This window comes from Fringilla coelebs, assembly GCF_963513975.1.
Source record: "Fringilla coelebs genome assembly, chromosome: 3".
Taxonomy (NCBI): Eukaryota; Metazoa; Chordata; class Aves; order Passeriformes; family Fringillidae; genus Fringilla; species Fringilla coelebs.
Genome location: NC_140030.1, coordinates 65,027,613 through 65,045,162, shown reverse-complemented (window position 1 = coordinate 65,045,162; position 17,550 = coordinate 65,027,613). Strand labels below are relative to the sequence as shown.

The following is a 17,550-nucleotide window of genomic DNA, read 5'->3' as shown; positions in this document are numbered from 1 at the left end:
ACCCACCTTTTCCCTTTTAAAGGCAAAATTCCCACTGACTTAAACAGAAGTTGTCACAGGTGTTAAGAAGTTATTCATAAAAGGACTTCCATAAAGAACAATTACATACTGAGAACAATGATAAAATATGCAGATCTATTCAAGAAATTAGGACAATGAAAAGCTTAGAAGGTCTTTTTAAAAGGAAAAATGAAAGCTAGCACACATACTTATGATTGAAACATCTCATGTATTCAAGCTGATGCGCACACAGCGAGCCGATCTCTGTGGCGTATAAAGGCGCGGATTGTTTCTGAAATGTGGCAGCGATTCCAGCTGCGCACCGGGCGATCCCGGGCACGGCTTTCCCTGCCTCGCCGCGCTGCCAGCGCCGGGCCGCCCCCTGCCATGGCCAAAGATGGCGGTACCGGCGCCGCGGCTCCGGCACCGCCCGGCGGGCGGGCGCTTCCGCCGGGGCCGGGGGCGCGGCGGCTCCTCCGCGGCTCCTCCGCGGCTCGGTGGAGGCCCGGGCGGGGGCCATGGGCACGGCGGCGGGCGCGGGCGCCCTGCGGCTGCCCGGGCTGCACGGGTACGCGGTGGAGTTCTCGCCATACTGCCCGGGGCGCGTGGCCTGCGCCGCCGCGCAGTACTACGGCATGGCAGGTGCGGGGGGCGGCGCGGCCGGGGTGACCGGGAACGTGGCTGAGGCGGAGGAGGAGGCTGGAAACGTGGGTGTGCGGAAGGACAGACGGTGTCTGTCAAATGCCAAAGCATTTGGGGACGACTTCCCTTTCCGCGGCGTTTGTTCTGCCGTGAGACGGTGGCTGTGCCCCGCAGGCGGGCCGGGGGTATCCCGGGATCTGCCCCTCGCCCTCCACAGCCCGGCGGGATCCGCCTCCTCCCGACCCGCTGCTGCCCTGCTGCTTCTCACAACGCCCGCGGGAGGAGCGCCCATTTGAAAGGGTCGAGAGTAAATGTGGTAGTAAAGGCGTACACTGTGTGAATAAAATGTCTGAAGATAACTTTCTCCGGTGACAGGACCCGAGGGAATGGCCTGAAGTTGTGTCAGGGGAGGCTTAGGCTGGATATTAGGAAAAGGTTCTTCATCCCGAGGGTGGTTGGGCACTGGAACGGGCTCCCGAGGGAAGCTGTCACAGCACCGAGTCGGACAGAAGCTCCAGAAGTGTTTGGACGATGCTCTCTTTGGGATGTGCTGTGCAGGGCCGGGAGCTGGACTCGATCCTGGTGGGTCCTTCCCAGCTCAGCTTATTCTGTGATTCTGGGCCTTCAGCTGTTCTCGTTTTAGTCCCTGAGCCTCCAGGCAGGCCCTGGTGACCCCGTGGTCTTGAGAGAGCCAAGCTGAGTGTTCTTCAATACTGGCATCTTTTTCATTTCCAGTGGGACTATTGCTCCCCAAAACATTAATTTAAAAAAAAAAATCCAAGTGTAGAATTACTGTAACAATATGCCCATCAGATGAGGAAGCAGAACCGATGTGTGTTTTATCAGAACTGAATTATTTATTTAGTTTCTGGTGAGTTGTGTTTGTATTACTATGTTCAGGTAGGGGTGAAAGAAAGTGTTTGGTCTGCTGTGTTATCAAAAAGACAAAAGGGAACTGTGTGTTGGTATGTCTGTCGTGTGAGGCCCATGGGGAAAATGCACTTTTATGCTTTATAAGCAAGTCTTTTTCAACCTCACTGACAGATACACTGGAGTAAAATAAAAACGAAAAACCAACAACAAAAAAGCTAAAAAAAACCACCCCACCACCAAAAAAACCAAAATCAAACCAGAACAATGTGATGTAAATTAATTACTGCTTTAGAGAGAACATGAGACGACAAGATGTTTAATTGTGCAAGTAATTGTTTTAAGGCTAAGTAATTTTAAGGTTCCTAAAGTTCATGTGCCCTCTGTGTTTGCACGCTGAAGCTACTTCAGAACTACCCCAGTTTCCTTTGGCATTGGAGAACTGGTTGTGATGTTTTGTTTCATTTTGCTGGTTTAGGTTGTGGAACTCTGGCAGTGCTGGAACAAAACGAAGCTGGGATTGTTCTACTCAGGAGGTAATACAAGTTTATCTTTTATTTTTGTAAGATAAAAACTTACTTTGTACTTGTGAGTACCAGGCACAACTGAAATATTTTTGGTTATTTTTAGCAATATAAAGTATAAAAAAATAAAGTATTTTTTCAATTCTGAAGTAACTACTGAATGCAGGTCTTTTTATTTACATAGAAATTGATGTATTTGTATTTACATGCAGTACAAAAGATATGTTTACATTGCATCAATTTTGTTGTGGGAAATCATCTGGCTTGCACCATTTCCATAGTAAACCATTTTGTAGAAAACTGACAATGTGAATTAAGAGCAGCTTCTCTGCCCTAGCTGGAAAGGATAAGTTGTACCTTTTTAGGAATAGTGCCTTGACACCTAGATTTATGCCCTTATGATTTATTTATACTGAAAATAGAGCAGGAAGCTACGTCAAGTCATGGAGGTCCTTCCTAGGAGATACAATATTCTTGGGGTTTTAAGGAGATTGATTTTGTTGTGGATGGAAGGACGAGAAAGGTTGGAAAGAAGGGGGTTTAATACTTGTCTGTTATTAACCTAAAATGTTTTAAGGAAAATCTTGAAACAGTGATTGTTTAGATTAAGGTGGCTGACGTGGAAATGCTTAAAAATAATTAATCATATTCTGAGAAACCTTTTTTGATTCATAATTTTAAAACAAGACTCTTTGAAGATGTTCAACACTCTGTTATTTCTGGTAAGTACTCTGGTTTAGTACAGTTCATTTCTCTTTTCAGTGACTCTACTTATTTTGCGGTAGAAAGTCCTCTTAAGTTCCTGACCCACAGACTATGTTGTTTATCGAAGTGTTCCATGTGCACCTGATCATTACTGTAGAGTGCCATCAAATTTGACCTAAGGTTAGCTAAAGCTTCAGTGAAAAGGGGGTAAAGAAATTCTTTTTTCTAATCAGGTAATATTACAGAGTCGCAGAGTAAGTAATGTATGGCGTCAGATACCATATTGTGAATTGTTTGTGTGTTGAAAGCATTTTCAAGGGAGTGTAGAGGTCTTCAGTATATTCATTACTGTTTTTCTGTTGGGTTTTCATTGTGACTCAGATTCTTAGTGGTGTGACTTAGATAAGGCTCTCCCAAGACAGTTTTATTTCTTTCTTTACCACAGTTGTTAGAAACAAACTGCCTCTTACATTCTGGAGAAGCCATAAATCAGACTGAGTCATGTTGTACCTCTGTTTGTGTGGCAAGTTTTAGACTGGAATCAGAGTTCCTTCTTTGTGTGTGGAAGATCCTTGGCTCATTTATGCTTTAACTTAATCTATTCTGGCATATGGTTGTAGAAATTGACATTCAAGCAAGTAAATCAATAGGAAATTCACTTGAAACTCAAATATGTAAAAATGCTGTTGAGAATAGTAAAAAGGGCAATTTAAAGACTTTCTTTGCATGGAACTAGTCCAGACTGTTATGTCATGCTTTCTCACAGACAAATATCTTAATTTTTCCAATTTAGTTTTGACTGGAATGATGGCCTGTTTGATGTGACCTGGAGTGAGACCAATGAAAACATGTTGATCACTTGTAGTGGAGATGGATCTCTGCAAATATGGGATATGGCTAAAACCAAAGGTCCACTGCAAGTCTATAAGGAGCACACTCTGGAGGTAAAGCAGGCAAACTTAAAAAATGTAATGGACGCTCCTATGTTTGAATAATTAAAATATTTATTTGTAGTCTTATAATCAAAAGCAACTTGATATTTTCTAACTTTTTGTGCTCTGTGGTTTGAATTAATAACGTGAGTATAAAGTGGATGTACATATTCTTGTACATGTTCATACACTGCAGTAGGTGCTGCTTGATTACACAAATCTCATATATTTAGAAAATAGCATTTTTGGTTCCTTACAGACTAAATAATCATTATGATGTATGAAATTACTGCAGTTACGCTGTGATTTTTAGAAAGCCTTATTAGATATATCAGTCAGCTGATATATCAGTCCTATTCTTGAGGTTGTGGAGTGGTACACATTATGCAGATCCTTAGCAAGTGGGTTGCACTCAGATCTGCTTATCCTTTTCCCTCCTAGCATCTGTGAGATCCTACTCAAAATAACAGCAGTCAAATGTTGGGACAGTGTTTATGTTTTTTTAGCCTTGCTTTGATACTGTTGCATTTGATTTTCTTAAAATCTCAGTTTCTTTGTGCAGTGGTGTATGGGTAGAGAAGAATATTATATTCAGGTTCATAAATATTTGCATAGTTTTAAGGATATTTATTCTGTAGTACATATATCTTCCTTAAAGTGATTTTTCTTCCCTTTTTTTAAGCTTTCCTTCTAACCCTTCACTCACTTCTGTTAAGTCTTTGAACTTAAGATGCAATAAGTTTCAGCCTGCATTTTACTGACTTCACTGATACTTCATCTAAAGGATATAGATCTTAATAAAATAATCTAGTAGATATACAGTCAAAAAACTGATTGAGGGAATTCAATTTCATTCCCAAAAACCTCAAGATTTTTTCAGATAGGAAGCACAAAGTTAAAAGCGAATGACTGTAGTTACACAAGAGCCCATCTTCTGTAGCTTACTTCCTTGTAGTTTTTCTACTTTGGTTTTATACACTTACTGTATAAACTGAGAATTTTGAGAGAAGTGTTTCTAGTTGTGATCAGGATTTTGATAATGTTCAAAGGCTGATAGTAGTTACAGAAAGATGTAGGTGAAGCATACTACCAATTTTGTTTTGTTTGTTTCGGCCATTTTGTCATTGAAATTGTGTCAGTAAGTTTATTTGGTTCTGTTACACCATCTGTTGTTTGTGAAATAAACTACTCTGTGTCTATGTCTTAGCTGAGCTGGTAGCATGGAAGGTGGACATATTCAACTGTGCTCAGAAAGACAGTATAGGAAACATGGGCTGAGTGAGAGTTTTTTATGAGATATGAAAGGTTTGTATAGATTCTTTATGAACTTAAGAGGATAGATTTCAGAAGGAATTTACCTAGCAGTTTCTGGCAAACACTGGTGCAGACAGTGTTCTCACTACCTTCCCAATCCTTAATCCCTATCTGACATTTTTAATGGCAGTTTTGTCACTGCATTTTATATTATTTCTAATGCATGATTGACAGGGAACTGTTTCTTTTTTTTCTAAATGAGATCATTGTTCCTTCTCAAAAAGAATGCGCATTTTTAATTTAAAAGTGAATTTGCATTATCAAAGGATGATGAGTTTTATTCCAGCACTAGCCAATTGCTGAATCTTATGAATAAATTAGTCTAATTTACTTTGGTTTTGGTGAAATCTCACTGGATTGTGAGATAATAGAATGCCTGTATTAGATTTGTCTTGTAAAGTGAACCTGAACATTTATTTTAAGCTATTTTTTATGTTTTTACAATTTTTTTTTCCTTCATTTTTTTCATCTTGCCTGAGGCATTTCTTGCTGCTGTTTAGGAATAAGCTAGGGTTCATTTATTTTATGATTGAAAATAAAGCACTAAAAGATTAACAGCTAAGGTTTATGCTGTGTTATTAGTCTTTCCCAGTTGATCACCACAGCTTCCATTGAAGTGTCTATAAGTTTATGTTGGAGGATGACACGAGAAAGAAAGAAGAGTAAAAGTGAACCTTACTGGGTTATTCAAACTATCTTCTTTTCATCCTCTCCCTATTACCTAGCCTGTCATATGCCAAATGGACAAGATCTCTTGTTTTTCCTGGGCCTGTTGTCTGTTCTGTTGGTAATTCTTGCCCGAAGCAGAGTTTGCCCAGGTCCCGCTGCCTCTGTTTCAGCTGCAGAGCGCTGAGCAGTGCCAGCCCTGTGTGCCATATGTGCCCAGGCCTGTGTCACAGCACGTGCTCTGCAGATCTACGTGCTGATAGCGTGGGAGTGAGCTGGGAGCCCTGTGTGTGCTTTGCCTTGTCCCTGCGGTAGATCTGATACATCCCACGTACAATGTATTGAATGCCAGCTATGTGGATTGTGTCACACAGGTGCATGTTTCCCAAAGATCTGTTTCTCTCTGGAAAATCTTGAATATGAATATGAGAACCAAATACTTACTGAGCTGCTGTGTGAAAGAGGCATACTGTGTAGTGATACAAATAGGGGCATTTCCAAATAGCAGTAGCTTAGGAGTTGAGCTCAGGCCATCACACAGATTCAAAGGCAAAGAGAGAAATATTTGTGAGGAGCTTGGCAGCCACTTTGGAGAAGTGTCATGTCTTCCATTCTTAGAATCTATGGAGAGGTATTGGTGTGTTTCCTTTGTTGCTGTTTAAGTGGAAGGGTTAGAGTGGAAAGGAGCATGTTCTGGTGAACTGTAGGATAATTAGTTAGTAGAAAAGTCAACAGTATGGTTTGGTAAAAAACCCTGTAATAATTACCTCTCAATTGGTTATATGGCTTTTGTTACATGTCTTGTACACTTGGGCTGTAAGCTCCTCAAGGAAGTGAGTTAGTACAAAATGTTTCTAGAGCAGTATGGCATTCAGTATTTGGGAAGTAGGACTTTGAGAAATAAAAAAGGAGATAAAGCAGCTTGATTTTCTCTGGGCAGTGGTTGACTTCTGGAAGATAAGCAAATAGATAAAAACCAGTTCATCTAAGCTGGATCTAGCATAGACTGAAATATTTCTTAGAAAGGAAAATGCTCAGAAATAGCTAAATATTGCCTCAATTTCCATTCTCAGACAGGATGCTTTCCATGGAAGATTTCTGGACAGTTGCTGGATTTCTTTCCCTTTCAGCTACTCTGCTTTTTCAATCTGGTGACACAGGTCCAAGCACTTCCACCTTCAAAACAGGGTTGCTGTTATTAAATGCACAATTCCATCTGTCCAAGACAAGCCCAACATCTGTTGACTTGCAGACCATATCCAGTGCTGTGCTAGAACTAGATTATCCCAGGTGGAGTACAAATCCTTGGTGGTTAGTGGCCCAGCTGTTGAGAGCAGTGCCACCTACTACTTGTAGGCAGCGACCGTATTTCTGAGAAGTGTCCTGGGAACTCTGATTGGGTCTGGAGGTGAAGTGGAGGAGTTGTTTTATCTAATACTTATCCACCTTACACTGAAATGGTTCGTGTCCTGCTGCAGCTTATTGAATCACTTTGGTGTGAGGTAAAACCAGACAAAACAGAATGCACCTTCCATCCAGCAAAGATGTGAATTTGAAGAATGAAGTTGTACATGTACTTGAGACTTGAGGATTTTAAACCATTTGAAGAACTACCTTAGTGCATTTGTTTTTGTGAGGCAGCAGAGCTGAAAAATCAGCAGTGAAGGGTGGAGTTAAGGTATCCTCTGTCAAAGCAGGGGCCAGCATTACAATATGCTGTCAGGAAAGAGGGAGCTAGTTTCAACTGCACAGTGGAAAGTAATTTCTTAATAGCTGAAATGAGTAGTTAGGAGGGAAAGTGAGTTTTTAATTTATTTTATTTTACTTGTTTGAGGATTTGGATGGTAAAAAAAGAGTGCCATAGAACCTGGAAGAGATGGTAACCAGGAGTATTTTATGATATATATTTCTTAGGAGAACTAGATATAATAAAAAAGCATTTATTGTTAGTCAGCTAAAATCTCACAGTCACCTGTGAAGAGAGATGACATTTACAATGAGAGGTGGCTAGCAATTGGAAACTGTAGATCTTTGAATAAAATTGGATCTATGATAAGAAATCAAGTCTGAATTACGGCTTTTAAAGTTGTAGACTCCTAGTGATGGCACACTTATGTGGATTTTGCTTCAACTTTGCTTTTCCCTCCATTTTGGCCCATCTTTGCTTTTTCAGATACTTTTCTTAGCATGTATGTACCTTTAATGTGTGACTGAGAGGCTACATTTAATTTTTGTTCAGGTAAATGGTATTGTTGGCAAGTTTTGCTGTGCTTCAGTAGTATGGTCTTTCAGCTGACTAGGATGCAATCTGCAAATCCAAGTCTATTTTGTGAAATTCTGGCTAACTACAGCCTGAAACTTGTATTCCAATGCTCCTTCTAAACTATGCTCTTATGTCATTTACAGGCATACAGTGTTGACTGGAGCCAAACTAGAGGAGAGCAGCTAGTGGTGTCTGGTTCATGGGATCAAACAGCCAAGCTGGTATGTTGGTTTTCTGTTGAAGGTGAAAAGTGTGATTTCTTTTGGATCGCATAGTCCTTTGTGTTAAGAAACAACATGGATTCTCTTTTCCTGTTTTTTTTTTATTCTGCAGCTGAAATTCTGCTTTAATTGGGAGGTTGCTTAAGATCTCAGATGATACCAGTTTAAGCATACAAATGCCTTTTTTAAAATATTCATCTAATCCTTTCTGTATGTATAAAGTTGGGGGTTTTTTCAATGTATGAAGCCTTTCATTTTTTATTGAATGTGTATCTCAACAGTCTTCTTTTTTCCTTTATTCAGTGGGATCCAGCTGTGGGGAAGTCATTATGCACTTTTAAAGGCCATGAAGCAGTCATTTACAGCACTATATGGTCTCCACACATCCCAGGTTGTTTTGCATCTGCCTCAGGTAAGCGTGATGGTAAAGTGGTTCTCACAACAAAAACCCAGAAGCTGCCTTCTGTGTTAGTGGATCAGTTCAGCACTTTTTCCAGCAGATGGTAGTGTGTGTCATATACAGTTGTTCTATAAAAATGAAACAAGCAAAGGTAAATGTATTGCTGCAGCTGGATTTGTAGGCTCTGTTACAGTCAGTAGATCGTCCTCTTGGCCCTTTAAATGAGGATCAGCAGTTTTCTAGCAGTGACCTTATGGCAGTTTTTTCTGTTATTTTATGTATCTCTCTTCCATTCATCTCACTCTTGCTATTGACCACTAAATCATGTTATATACTTTATTTTGTGTTTTGGCCTATGTTTTTGTTCAAATTATCTCAAGTGTTCATAGACTATTAACTCTGTGAGAAATGTAGTCAGTTCCTACTGAGCTTTTTTTAAGCAATTCTGTAGATCTCTGTGCCCTGTTCAATCAATTTTTGTTCTCTGCTTTGGCAAGGGCTGTGGGTCTTGATGGTAAATACAATCACAGCTGAGTTGGGTGCACACAGAGGCAGAGAGAGGTGAGGTGATAGTATTTTCCAAACAGTGCTCCTGCTTCAGAGGCACAGGAGAGCTCTGCAGTGATACCCGGGGCCCAGCTGATGATTAACTGGGAGAGAGGTGCTGTGAGCCACAGAGTTTGCCTGGGAATTAAAAGGGCTATAAGGAACTGTCTTTATACAAATATTGATATATTAACTCTGGTGACCTAAATTTCTCAGATTTCATATCTGTTGTACTTCTGTACTGATTTTAATAGAAATTGTTTGGCTCTAATATCAAGAGGGTAAACATAACTATGTTTTCCTGTTACTGAAGTTGGAGAGACAGTGTGTACACACAGATACTAGTCTTCCCTCTTCTGTGGGAAGTCAGATGAAAAAGTACATCTGGCTTTCATAAAATTTCACTCTGGCTGTTTCCAACTGATTCTGCCTGTGGAGTTTAGCTAGAATGATGAATGAGTACCATTTATGTGTAGTAGTGCTTGAAAGCCAAATGTTGGAGCATAGGTTTTTCCACATTATGTGCTGGATAGCTGTCTAGCATGATGTGCAGAAACTTATGGGATTGAGCTCTGTACGCTGTATGAACAGTTCTACTGAAATGCACCTATCTACATACTACAAACAAAATAAGTACCTAAGTACCATTTGGTCAAGGTTAAGTGCTTAAGTGTTTTTTGCAAGTTCTAAGGAATATTTTCTTTAAAGTCCTGCTTAGAACCTCCTGTCCATGGTAGTCTTAGCCATACAAAATTTCTGGCATTCTAGATGAACAAAAAAGGGCTTTGCTGATACAACTAATTATATCGTATTTGAACCTCTAGGATATGTAGCCAAACTTTCTTCTAATACATTGCTTGAACAATTTTGGGAAACATTGATTGTTAGATGCTGTATGTCATGGTACCTAAATTTGGTACAACAATTGATCTGATCTTTGAGTGACTCAGTGGGTGCAGCTGTTGGAAGTTTTGACTAGAACACTACAGAGTTCCTACTCTTTTGTGAATTTTTACTTTGATGCTTGAAAGGGACTAATATGCTGCTGGAGCCTAAAGCTAATTGCGGTCAGTTTTCAATCATTGATGGAAAAACAACATGCACAAAACACACATTATAATGTGTCTTTTTCTTCTCTAAGTGTGAAGTTCTCACTTGGGTGTGAAATAAAAATCTGCTGTCAGTACACTGATAGTGTAATTCTGGATATAAAATCATTAGATTTTAGAAGAAGAAGTCTTCAAAATGATGGTGAACTTTCTTACAGTTTCCAAAATAAAATGTCTGGTGTATTTCTCGATGAAATAACATAGAAATCATGACATGCTGATGTGGAAAAGGTTTTGTGTTTGCATTGTTTGTGTTGAAATTTTCCTGTGGTTTGATTGGATTGGTTCACTACAGAAAATACATATTGGCAGTAATTTCTTTGGTCAGAAGGATTGTGAATAATAGAAGGATTCATGACCCTCTAGCTCTATGTGTAAAGGCTATTTCCTTGTAAAAAAGGTATATCACACAGTTGGTGTTCAGAGTGTTTATTGTTCAGTGCTTAGTGACATTCTACTCTGTCGGTCAAGTTATCTGATGAAAGTAAAGTGGAACTGTTCAAGGAGGCTGGTTGTCCTCATTTAAAACTTGCTATAATCTGCATACTCTATGAGGATGACAGAAAATCATGGGACAGAAAGCTAAATTTCACTGATGATTCATCTTCTATTGAGCTAAAGTTGGAGCTGGAGAGAAGCTTGAATCTCAATGTGATAGTACTGTGTCAAATTTAGAGCTGTTCCCTTCTTTGGGGTGTGCTTGCTGGAAAGGTTGACCTGCGATTTTGTGGTCTCTTATTTTGCAGCTTTTTGTTGTCTTGAAAATTAGTAACTGAAATGCATCTGGAGGGAAACTTTATGTACTTCATTTCACTTGGGTTTCTTCCCTTTTAAAAACAATAGCTCTTTTGGATCTTGTTAAAGATTATTGAACCATTCCTTTCTTGATGGAGTCTGTACTGCTTTGGGATTGTAGGGTGTCTGTGTGTCTGTGTCATTTTTTTTCTCTCTTTTGCCTCACCTGTCTCATTTCCCATCCCAACTCACACATATCTACTCACAACCATATACTTACTGCTATCTTAATAGTGTAGTTCTAAGGCTTGAGGAATGAACTGTTTCATGTGGCAGCATCTTCAATTCTGCATGTACAAGTAAGATAAGTTAGGTACGTTGTAAACCAGATTGGAAAAAATGTTGCTCTTTAAATACTTTAGATTCAATGTAAGTAAAATGTAAGTAAACAATGCACTCTTTTTTTTTCTTTAAAAGGAAGCAAGCAAGGGGAAAGAAGGTCTGAAAACATATTGCATGCCACACCCCTCCCATTTTTTGCCTTTATTTGAATCCCCATGGAATCCTGCAGAAGTTTAATTTCCATGTAATTAATTAGTTTGTGAACACTGAAAACAGAAAACCATACAGAATTGCAAACCACAGTAAAATAGCTGTTCAAAAGGATTAACCTATGCCTGAAGCTACTATTTGATTTTGAAATATGGCTTTTTCTCAAGCTATTATGAGACTAGAAAAGGAATACAAGTGAAGAAAATGAAAAATCCAAGATGGCAATAAAAAGCAATTGAGAAAGAATTTGATACTGGGTATAGCTTTTTTTGCTTCATTAAGTCTCCATTCTGAATACATGCAAGAAAACTGAGCTTGTCTGCAGTGGACAATAAAATGCAATTGAATTGCAGAAGATATATATGTCTCATGCTTCAGTCAAATTAGGTTTTATTCAGCACCTAATAAAAAGTAAATGGCTTTTTTTTTTTTTTAATTGGGAGTTAATAGTAACAGAGCAAACTGTTAATTCTGGATATGTAAATCGGTGCTGTTTTGATGTCAGTAACAATTTCTGAGCAGATAAGCAGGATGTTCAGGTGTACGTGTGGCACCAAACCAGAGCCCTGGTCAATGTCTGCCTTACGCTGGAAACACACTGATGTGGAAAATGTCATTAAAGAAGTGACATGAAGCCACTAACAGCATTAACAGCAGCCTCATGGCTAAAGGGGTTTAATGAGTCATTATGTCATTTGCCTAGATTTATTTTTTTTTAACCCAGAGAGCAAATTGGTGAGAAGCTCATAAAGAATGTTAGAAATACACACAACAATAGTATTTAGTCAAATGTTAATCAGTTCTACTAAATGATTCTCCATGACTGCAGAGCAATAGGCCTTGCTTAGTCCTGTGGTTTATAAAGAAGGCATACTTTTTGGTATCAATTGGGTTTATTGACCTTTAACAGTATAAAGTATGTATATATATATAATAAATACCATTTTAACTTTATCTGCAAGTATTCTTTGGTACAGATACAACACTGACAAATGGAAATATGGATGTTTTGGATTTAACAAAGCCCAGATTTAGAATGACTGATAGCTATTTTATTAAATACTAGGGCCTTAGTTTTAATACTGCTTTCCTTTTTAAATCAGTCTTTAAATTTACTGATCAGGGCAGGTACATAATTTTAATAACATCTTAATTCATGAATAATGGAAAAAAATTTTTTTGAAATCTGCCTGACAATGTCTGTATTCATCAGAATAGATCAATTTTAATTGTATTCTTTGTTCAAAGACTTGTTTTTCAGACTCAAAGCCCAGGGCAAAAATTTTTCTTGTATCACAACAAGGTGTGACAATTTCTGATCATTTTATTACGTTGACAAAAGTGTTGGATGACTGTAGCTTTGCTGCTTTACAAATGAATCTGTAAATCCAAGTCCCACCCTTGTAAGCCCTCATTGAGTGCTAGACTTTAATGTTGAAAGTAAAAACCATTGTTTATCTCATATTCTGTTTTACTGCCAGCCCTAAGTTAGTGAGTTGCCTTTTAAAAAGTCTCTTCCTGCTTACTGGTCTCTGTGTGTAGTAAAGGGATTGTCAAGCTGTAGTTTCATAGGTCAGGCTGGCATGTAGTCTTGGTGCACTTTTCTGTGCTTGGTATGCAAATTGTAAAAAACAAATTGAGTAAACAAATTATTTTGCATGAAATAATGAGCTGGGGAAGGTGTACATCTAGTGAGACAACATTTACTGAATAAGTGCAGCTTCTTGGTAGAGGTGTTTTTTGTGTTTCTGGATCAAAATCTGGGGCTGTCAGGTTTCGACATCAGTTTTCTAAAGTTTCAGCTCACATTCCTGCCTCAGAAGTAGCACTGAGCAAAAGAAGGAGCCATTGGAGAGTAAGACTTGCAGACAAGTAATTCCAAAGATGCTTATATTTGTTGAGGTTCTGTAAAAATGGAAGAAATAATCTGCTGTTTGGCTATGACATTGGTTTCTCATGAGTTCCAAAGTACTTTTTTTCTGGAGGCTTTTATTCAATCCATTTGTATGCAGTGTGGGTCCACTTTTTGCTTCTTGTGACTCCTGATTATTTTCCTGTTCAATGTGTTAGGAGAAATGCCATAGTGAAAAAGGTTCAAGGGTTTGCAAAAAAATGGTCATTTTTGAAGTCCAGACCCTAAAGGGATAAAAGAATAAGATGCTTCAATTTGTACAAATGCTTGTACAAATCAAGCGTCTAGAGAGCAAGCTGACTGTGGAATTACTGTGGCTTGGTGCAGTTCAGCCAAACTGCTGTTCATGCTAGAAGCATTTGAAATACAATTTACTTGCTTTGTTATGTCGGATTTCTATAGTGATGTGAGGGGAGTGTTTTCATTTGCAATCTGTTATTTCATGACTTACCAGTACATTATTGAATTCCTCCAAGTCTTGTGCTTCAGTGTTGTGGTTTAACCCCAGCCAGCCACCAAGCCCCCCCAATAGGATCAGGGAGAGAATAGGTCGGGTGAAAGTGAGGAAACACATCCATTGAGATAAAGACAGTTTAATAGGAAAAGCAAAAGCTGTGCTTACAAGCAAAGAAAAACGAGGAACTAATTCACTGCTTCCCAGGGGCAGACCGGTGTTCAGCCATCTCCAGGAGAGCAGGGCCCCATCATGTGTGACAGTGACTTGTGAAGACAAACACTCTCTCCAAATGTCCTCCCACTTCTTCCTTCCTTCCCCTACTTTATATACTGAGAATGATGTCATAGGTCTGGAATATGCCTTTGGTCAATTTGGGGTCACCTGTCCCGGCTGTGTCTCCTCCCAATCTCCTGTGCATCCCCAGCCCCCTCATCAGCAGGGCAGTATGAAAAGCAGGAAAGGCCTTGGCTCTGTGTAAGCCCTGCTCAGCAATAACAAAAACTTCTCGATATTAACCCTGTGCTCAGCACAAATCCAAAACATAGCCCCATACCAGCCACTGTGAAGAAAATTAAACTTACCCAAGCCAAAAGCAGTGCATCAAATAAGCTTTACTAAATCATTCACTAATGTACAAGCTGAAGTGTTTCTCAGGAAATGAGTTTATCCCTCAATTTATACTATGTGCTAATTATGGTAAAGTACTGTATGTAGCACATGCTATAATATAAAGTACTTTCAGGTTATAGTATTTCATATTAAAATCTTATATTATAAAATGGTTTAGTCTCCAGAAGAAATAATCAGTCACAGTTTTTACAGTAAATTAATCTGGGTTGTGTCATTATGGTTACAGATAGGTATCTAACCAATATTGCCGTTTGCTGAAGAATGGCTTAATCATAAGTCATAACTCTGGTCAATTTTGAAAAAAAAATTATCCCAAGATTTATATATAATCCTTTTGGGCAACACTGAAATAAAGATTTCACTAACTTAAAAAAAAAATAAATATTTTATTTTGTTTCATTTTATTTTAATTTTCCTTTTTAGAAAAAAATTAGTTGGGCTCTTCTCTAAAATAACTTAAAACTCTTGTAATTTTTAGCTTGACAGCATTTTGTATCAGACTAAAATTGACCAATTGGAAAGTATGTTTCCGCTGGTAATTATGTGTACTTCCTAGGTTAAGTTGTGCTACATGGAGATAGATTTTGTGTATTCAGTAGTACTCTTGGATGATTTAACTAAAGCTGTTATTTGTGTCACTGTTATTTCTGTCTCTTTGTGTGGAATTCCATGAGCTTTATTATTCCTGTTCTAAGTCTTCTTGTACTGTTGTATTGGTTTCACCCCTATTGACAGCTCAGCCTCATGCAGCCACTCAGTCACTCCCCCACGGTGGGATGAAGGGAGAATCAGAAGGGTTAAAGCTGGAAAACTCATGGGTTGTGGTAAAGACAGTTCAATAGGTAAAGCAAAAGCTGTGAATGCCAGAGCAAAACAAGGAATTCATTCACCACTTTCCATGGGCGGGCATGTGTTCTGGTGTGTCTTGGAATGCACAGTTCCATCATGCATAATGGTTACTTGGGAAGACAGGTGCTATCATTCCAAAGATCTCTTTCTTCCTTTTTCTTCTCCCAGCTTTGTAGGTTAAGCATGATGCCAGGTGCTATGGGGTCTCCCTTTGGTCAGCTGTTCTTGCTGTGTTCCTTTCCAACTTCTTGTGCAATGCCAACCCCGCCACTGGCAGGGCACTATGAGGAGCTGACAAGTCCTTGACTTAGTGTAAGCACTCCTCAGTGACAACCAAAACATCAGTGTGTTATCAACATTATTCTCATCTTAAATCCAAATCACAGCACTGTACCAGCTACTTGGAAGAAAAAATCGCTATTTCAGCCAAAATCAGAACAATTATCTGGGATAGAAACAATCAGCACAGTAATTTTAACACACATAAAAAGATTGGTTTTTAGATGGTCATGAGATAGGTTTTTAGATGGGTCATGAGATTTGGGTTCTGCTGTTAATTTTCCCACAGACTTTCTGTTTAATTCAGGCTAAATAATTTAATCTGGTTCAGTATTTAAAAATACATGGAAGTCAGCAAGTAATATAAACTTGTAATCGTTCAGTGGCACTGCTTTAATTGTGATGGTTTTGTCTTTTTACAAATGAATGTAGTGAAGCGGGGTAATGCTTTAAATTGAGAGAGGGTAGGTTTAGATTAGGTATTAGGAAGAAATTCTGTACTTTGAGGGTGGTGAGGCACCAGAACAGTTTGCCCAGAGAAGCTGTGGATGCCTCATCCATGGAAGTGTTCAAGACCAGGTTGGATGGGGCTTTGAGCCACCTGGTCTAGTGGAAGCTGGTTCCTGAAAAACATTGTACCTGTCCTAGTTAGAATTTTTTTCCTCTTCAGATAGTGATTAAGGTCTCATGGGGTTTTATTAACCTCCCAAATACCTAGCTATTTTTTTTTAGTTACTGTTATACTTCTACACTGTTTAGAAATGTTTGCTTAGCTGGTTGTTCTCCCAGGACTTTGGAGATGATGATTTATGAATTTGGGTAAAATATATCTGTGAATAAAAAAGATAGGATAAAACATACATGTAACTTAAATCTTGAATAAACTTTATCTTTTCACTATTAGACATTGTCATTCACATTAGCAATCTTTATCTTGTGTATAAGAATGATGTACTTGTAGATTAACATCAATTGAAAAGTTTTGAATAGATGAGTGTATATTGTGTAGTTTTATTGATTCGTCCAAGATTTCACAAATATTCATTAGAAAGAAAGAAAGCAAGTACAATGTATAAACAATTCTGAAATCATAATAAATTATCTAACGGACCAGTAAAAATCTGTTGCCATAGAGAAACTGCTTCTTACAAAAATAGAAATATTTTAGGGGGGAAATGTTGGGTACTTTTCTGGTTGCTTACTTCGGTATGTCAGCTGGAAGTGTCTGTTAATATATATGATTGTACTAGGTGTGCTTTCCTTGTACTTTTTGTTATTATTATCGTACTTTTGCTTTATTTTGTAGAAAAAGTGCATCCTCAGTATTTGTAGTACTCATGGAAATGTGGAAATTGCAAAATTTTTAACTGCAGCTTTTGTTGAAATGAAATGTAAATATATATGTATGGATGGAAATAAGTTTGAGGTTAAAAAAAGTTTGTTAAAATGTGCACTGTGTCAGAATTGCACTGGTTTTTTATCAGTTTAAAAAAAAAAATTCTGATTTTTCCACTTAAATGAAAAAATTGAATTTTTGTTTGGCTTTAAATCAGTCTTTTCTATTCACAGAAAGGTTCACTTGCATGTTGTGTTACTCTGTTAAAAACATTTCACAGATAGTGCCAGCCAGAATTAATAACTGCTAAGTCTAGCATTTTCAAATAAAAAAAAAAACAAACCAAAACCAACAACAACAAAAAAACCCCCACCCCCGGAAAATAACATTTTTTTTCCTTTTCTCATGCATCAGCGTTTTCTATTAAAAAAGAAGTAATTGGGGCAATTTTACATTTAGTGTCAAAATTGATATTGGCTGAATAACTTTTCCAAATGCATTTGGCCCTCATACTGCTACTGTGGCATCTCTGTAGCAGTTCATTCTAGTTCACCTGGATTTATATATTTATTTGCTTGGGGAAAATGATCCTGTCTGTAGTGAAATAT

General features: G+C 38.4%; 1 protein-coding gene across 1 annotated transcript in view; it reads left to right on the top strand.

Moving 5' to 3' along the window:
* Positions 1-462: 462 nt before the first annotated feature.
* PEX7 (peroxisomal biogenesis factor 7) overlaps positions 463-17,550 on the top strand; it is a 40,514-nt gene continuing 23,426 nt past the window's right edge. Inside the window, exons 1-5 of the mRNA XM_084203565.1 lie at positions 463-642; positions 1,991-2,048; positions 3,535-3,685; positions 8,060-8,137; positions 8,441-8,549. Coding sequence (XP_084059691.1) covers positions 519-642; positions 1,991-2,048; positions 3,535-3,685; positions 8,060-8,137; positions 8,441-8,549 — 520 coding nt within the window. The 5' untranslated portion in view covers positions 463-518. The remainder of the gene's footprint in view (positions 643-1,990; positions 2,049-3,534; positions 3,686-8,059; positions 8,138-8,440; positions 8,550-17,550) is intronic.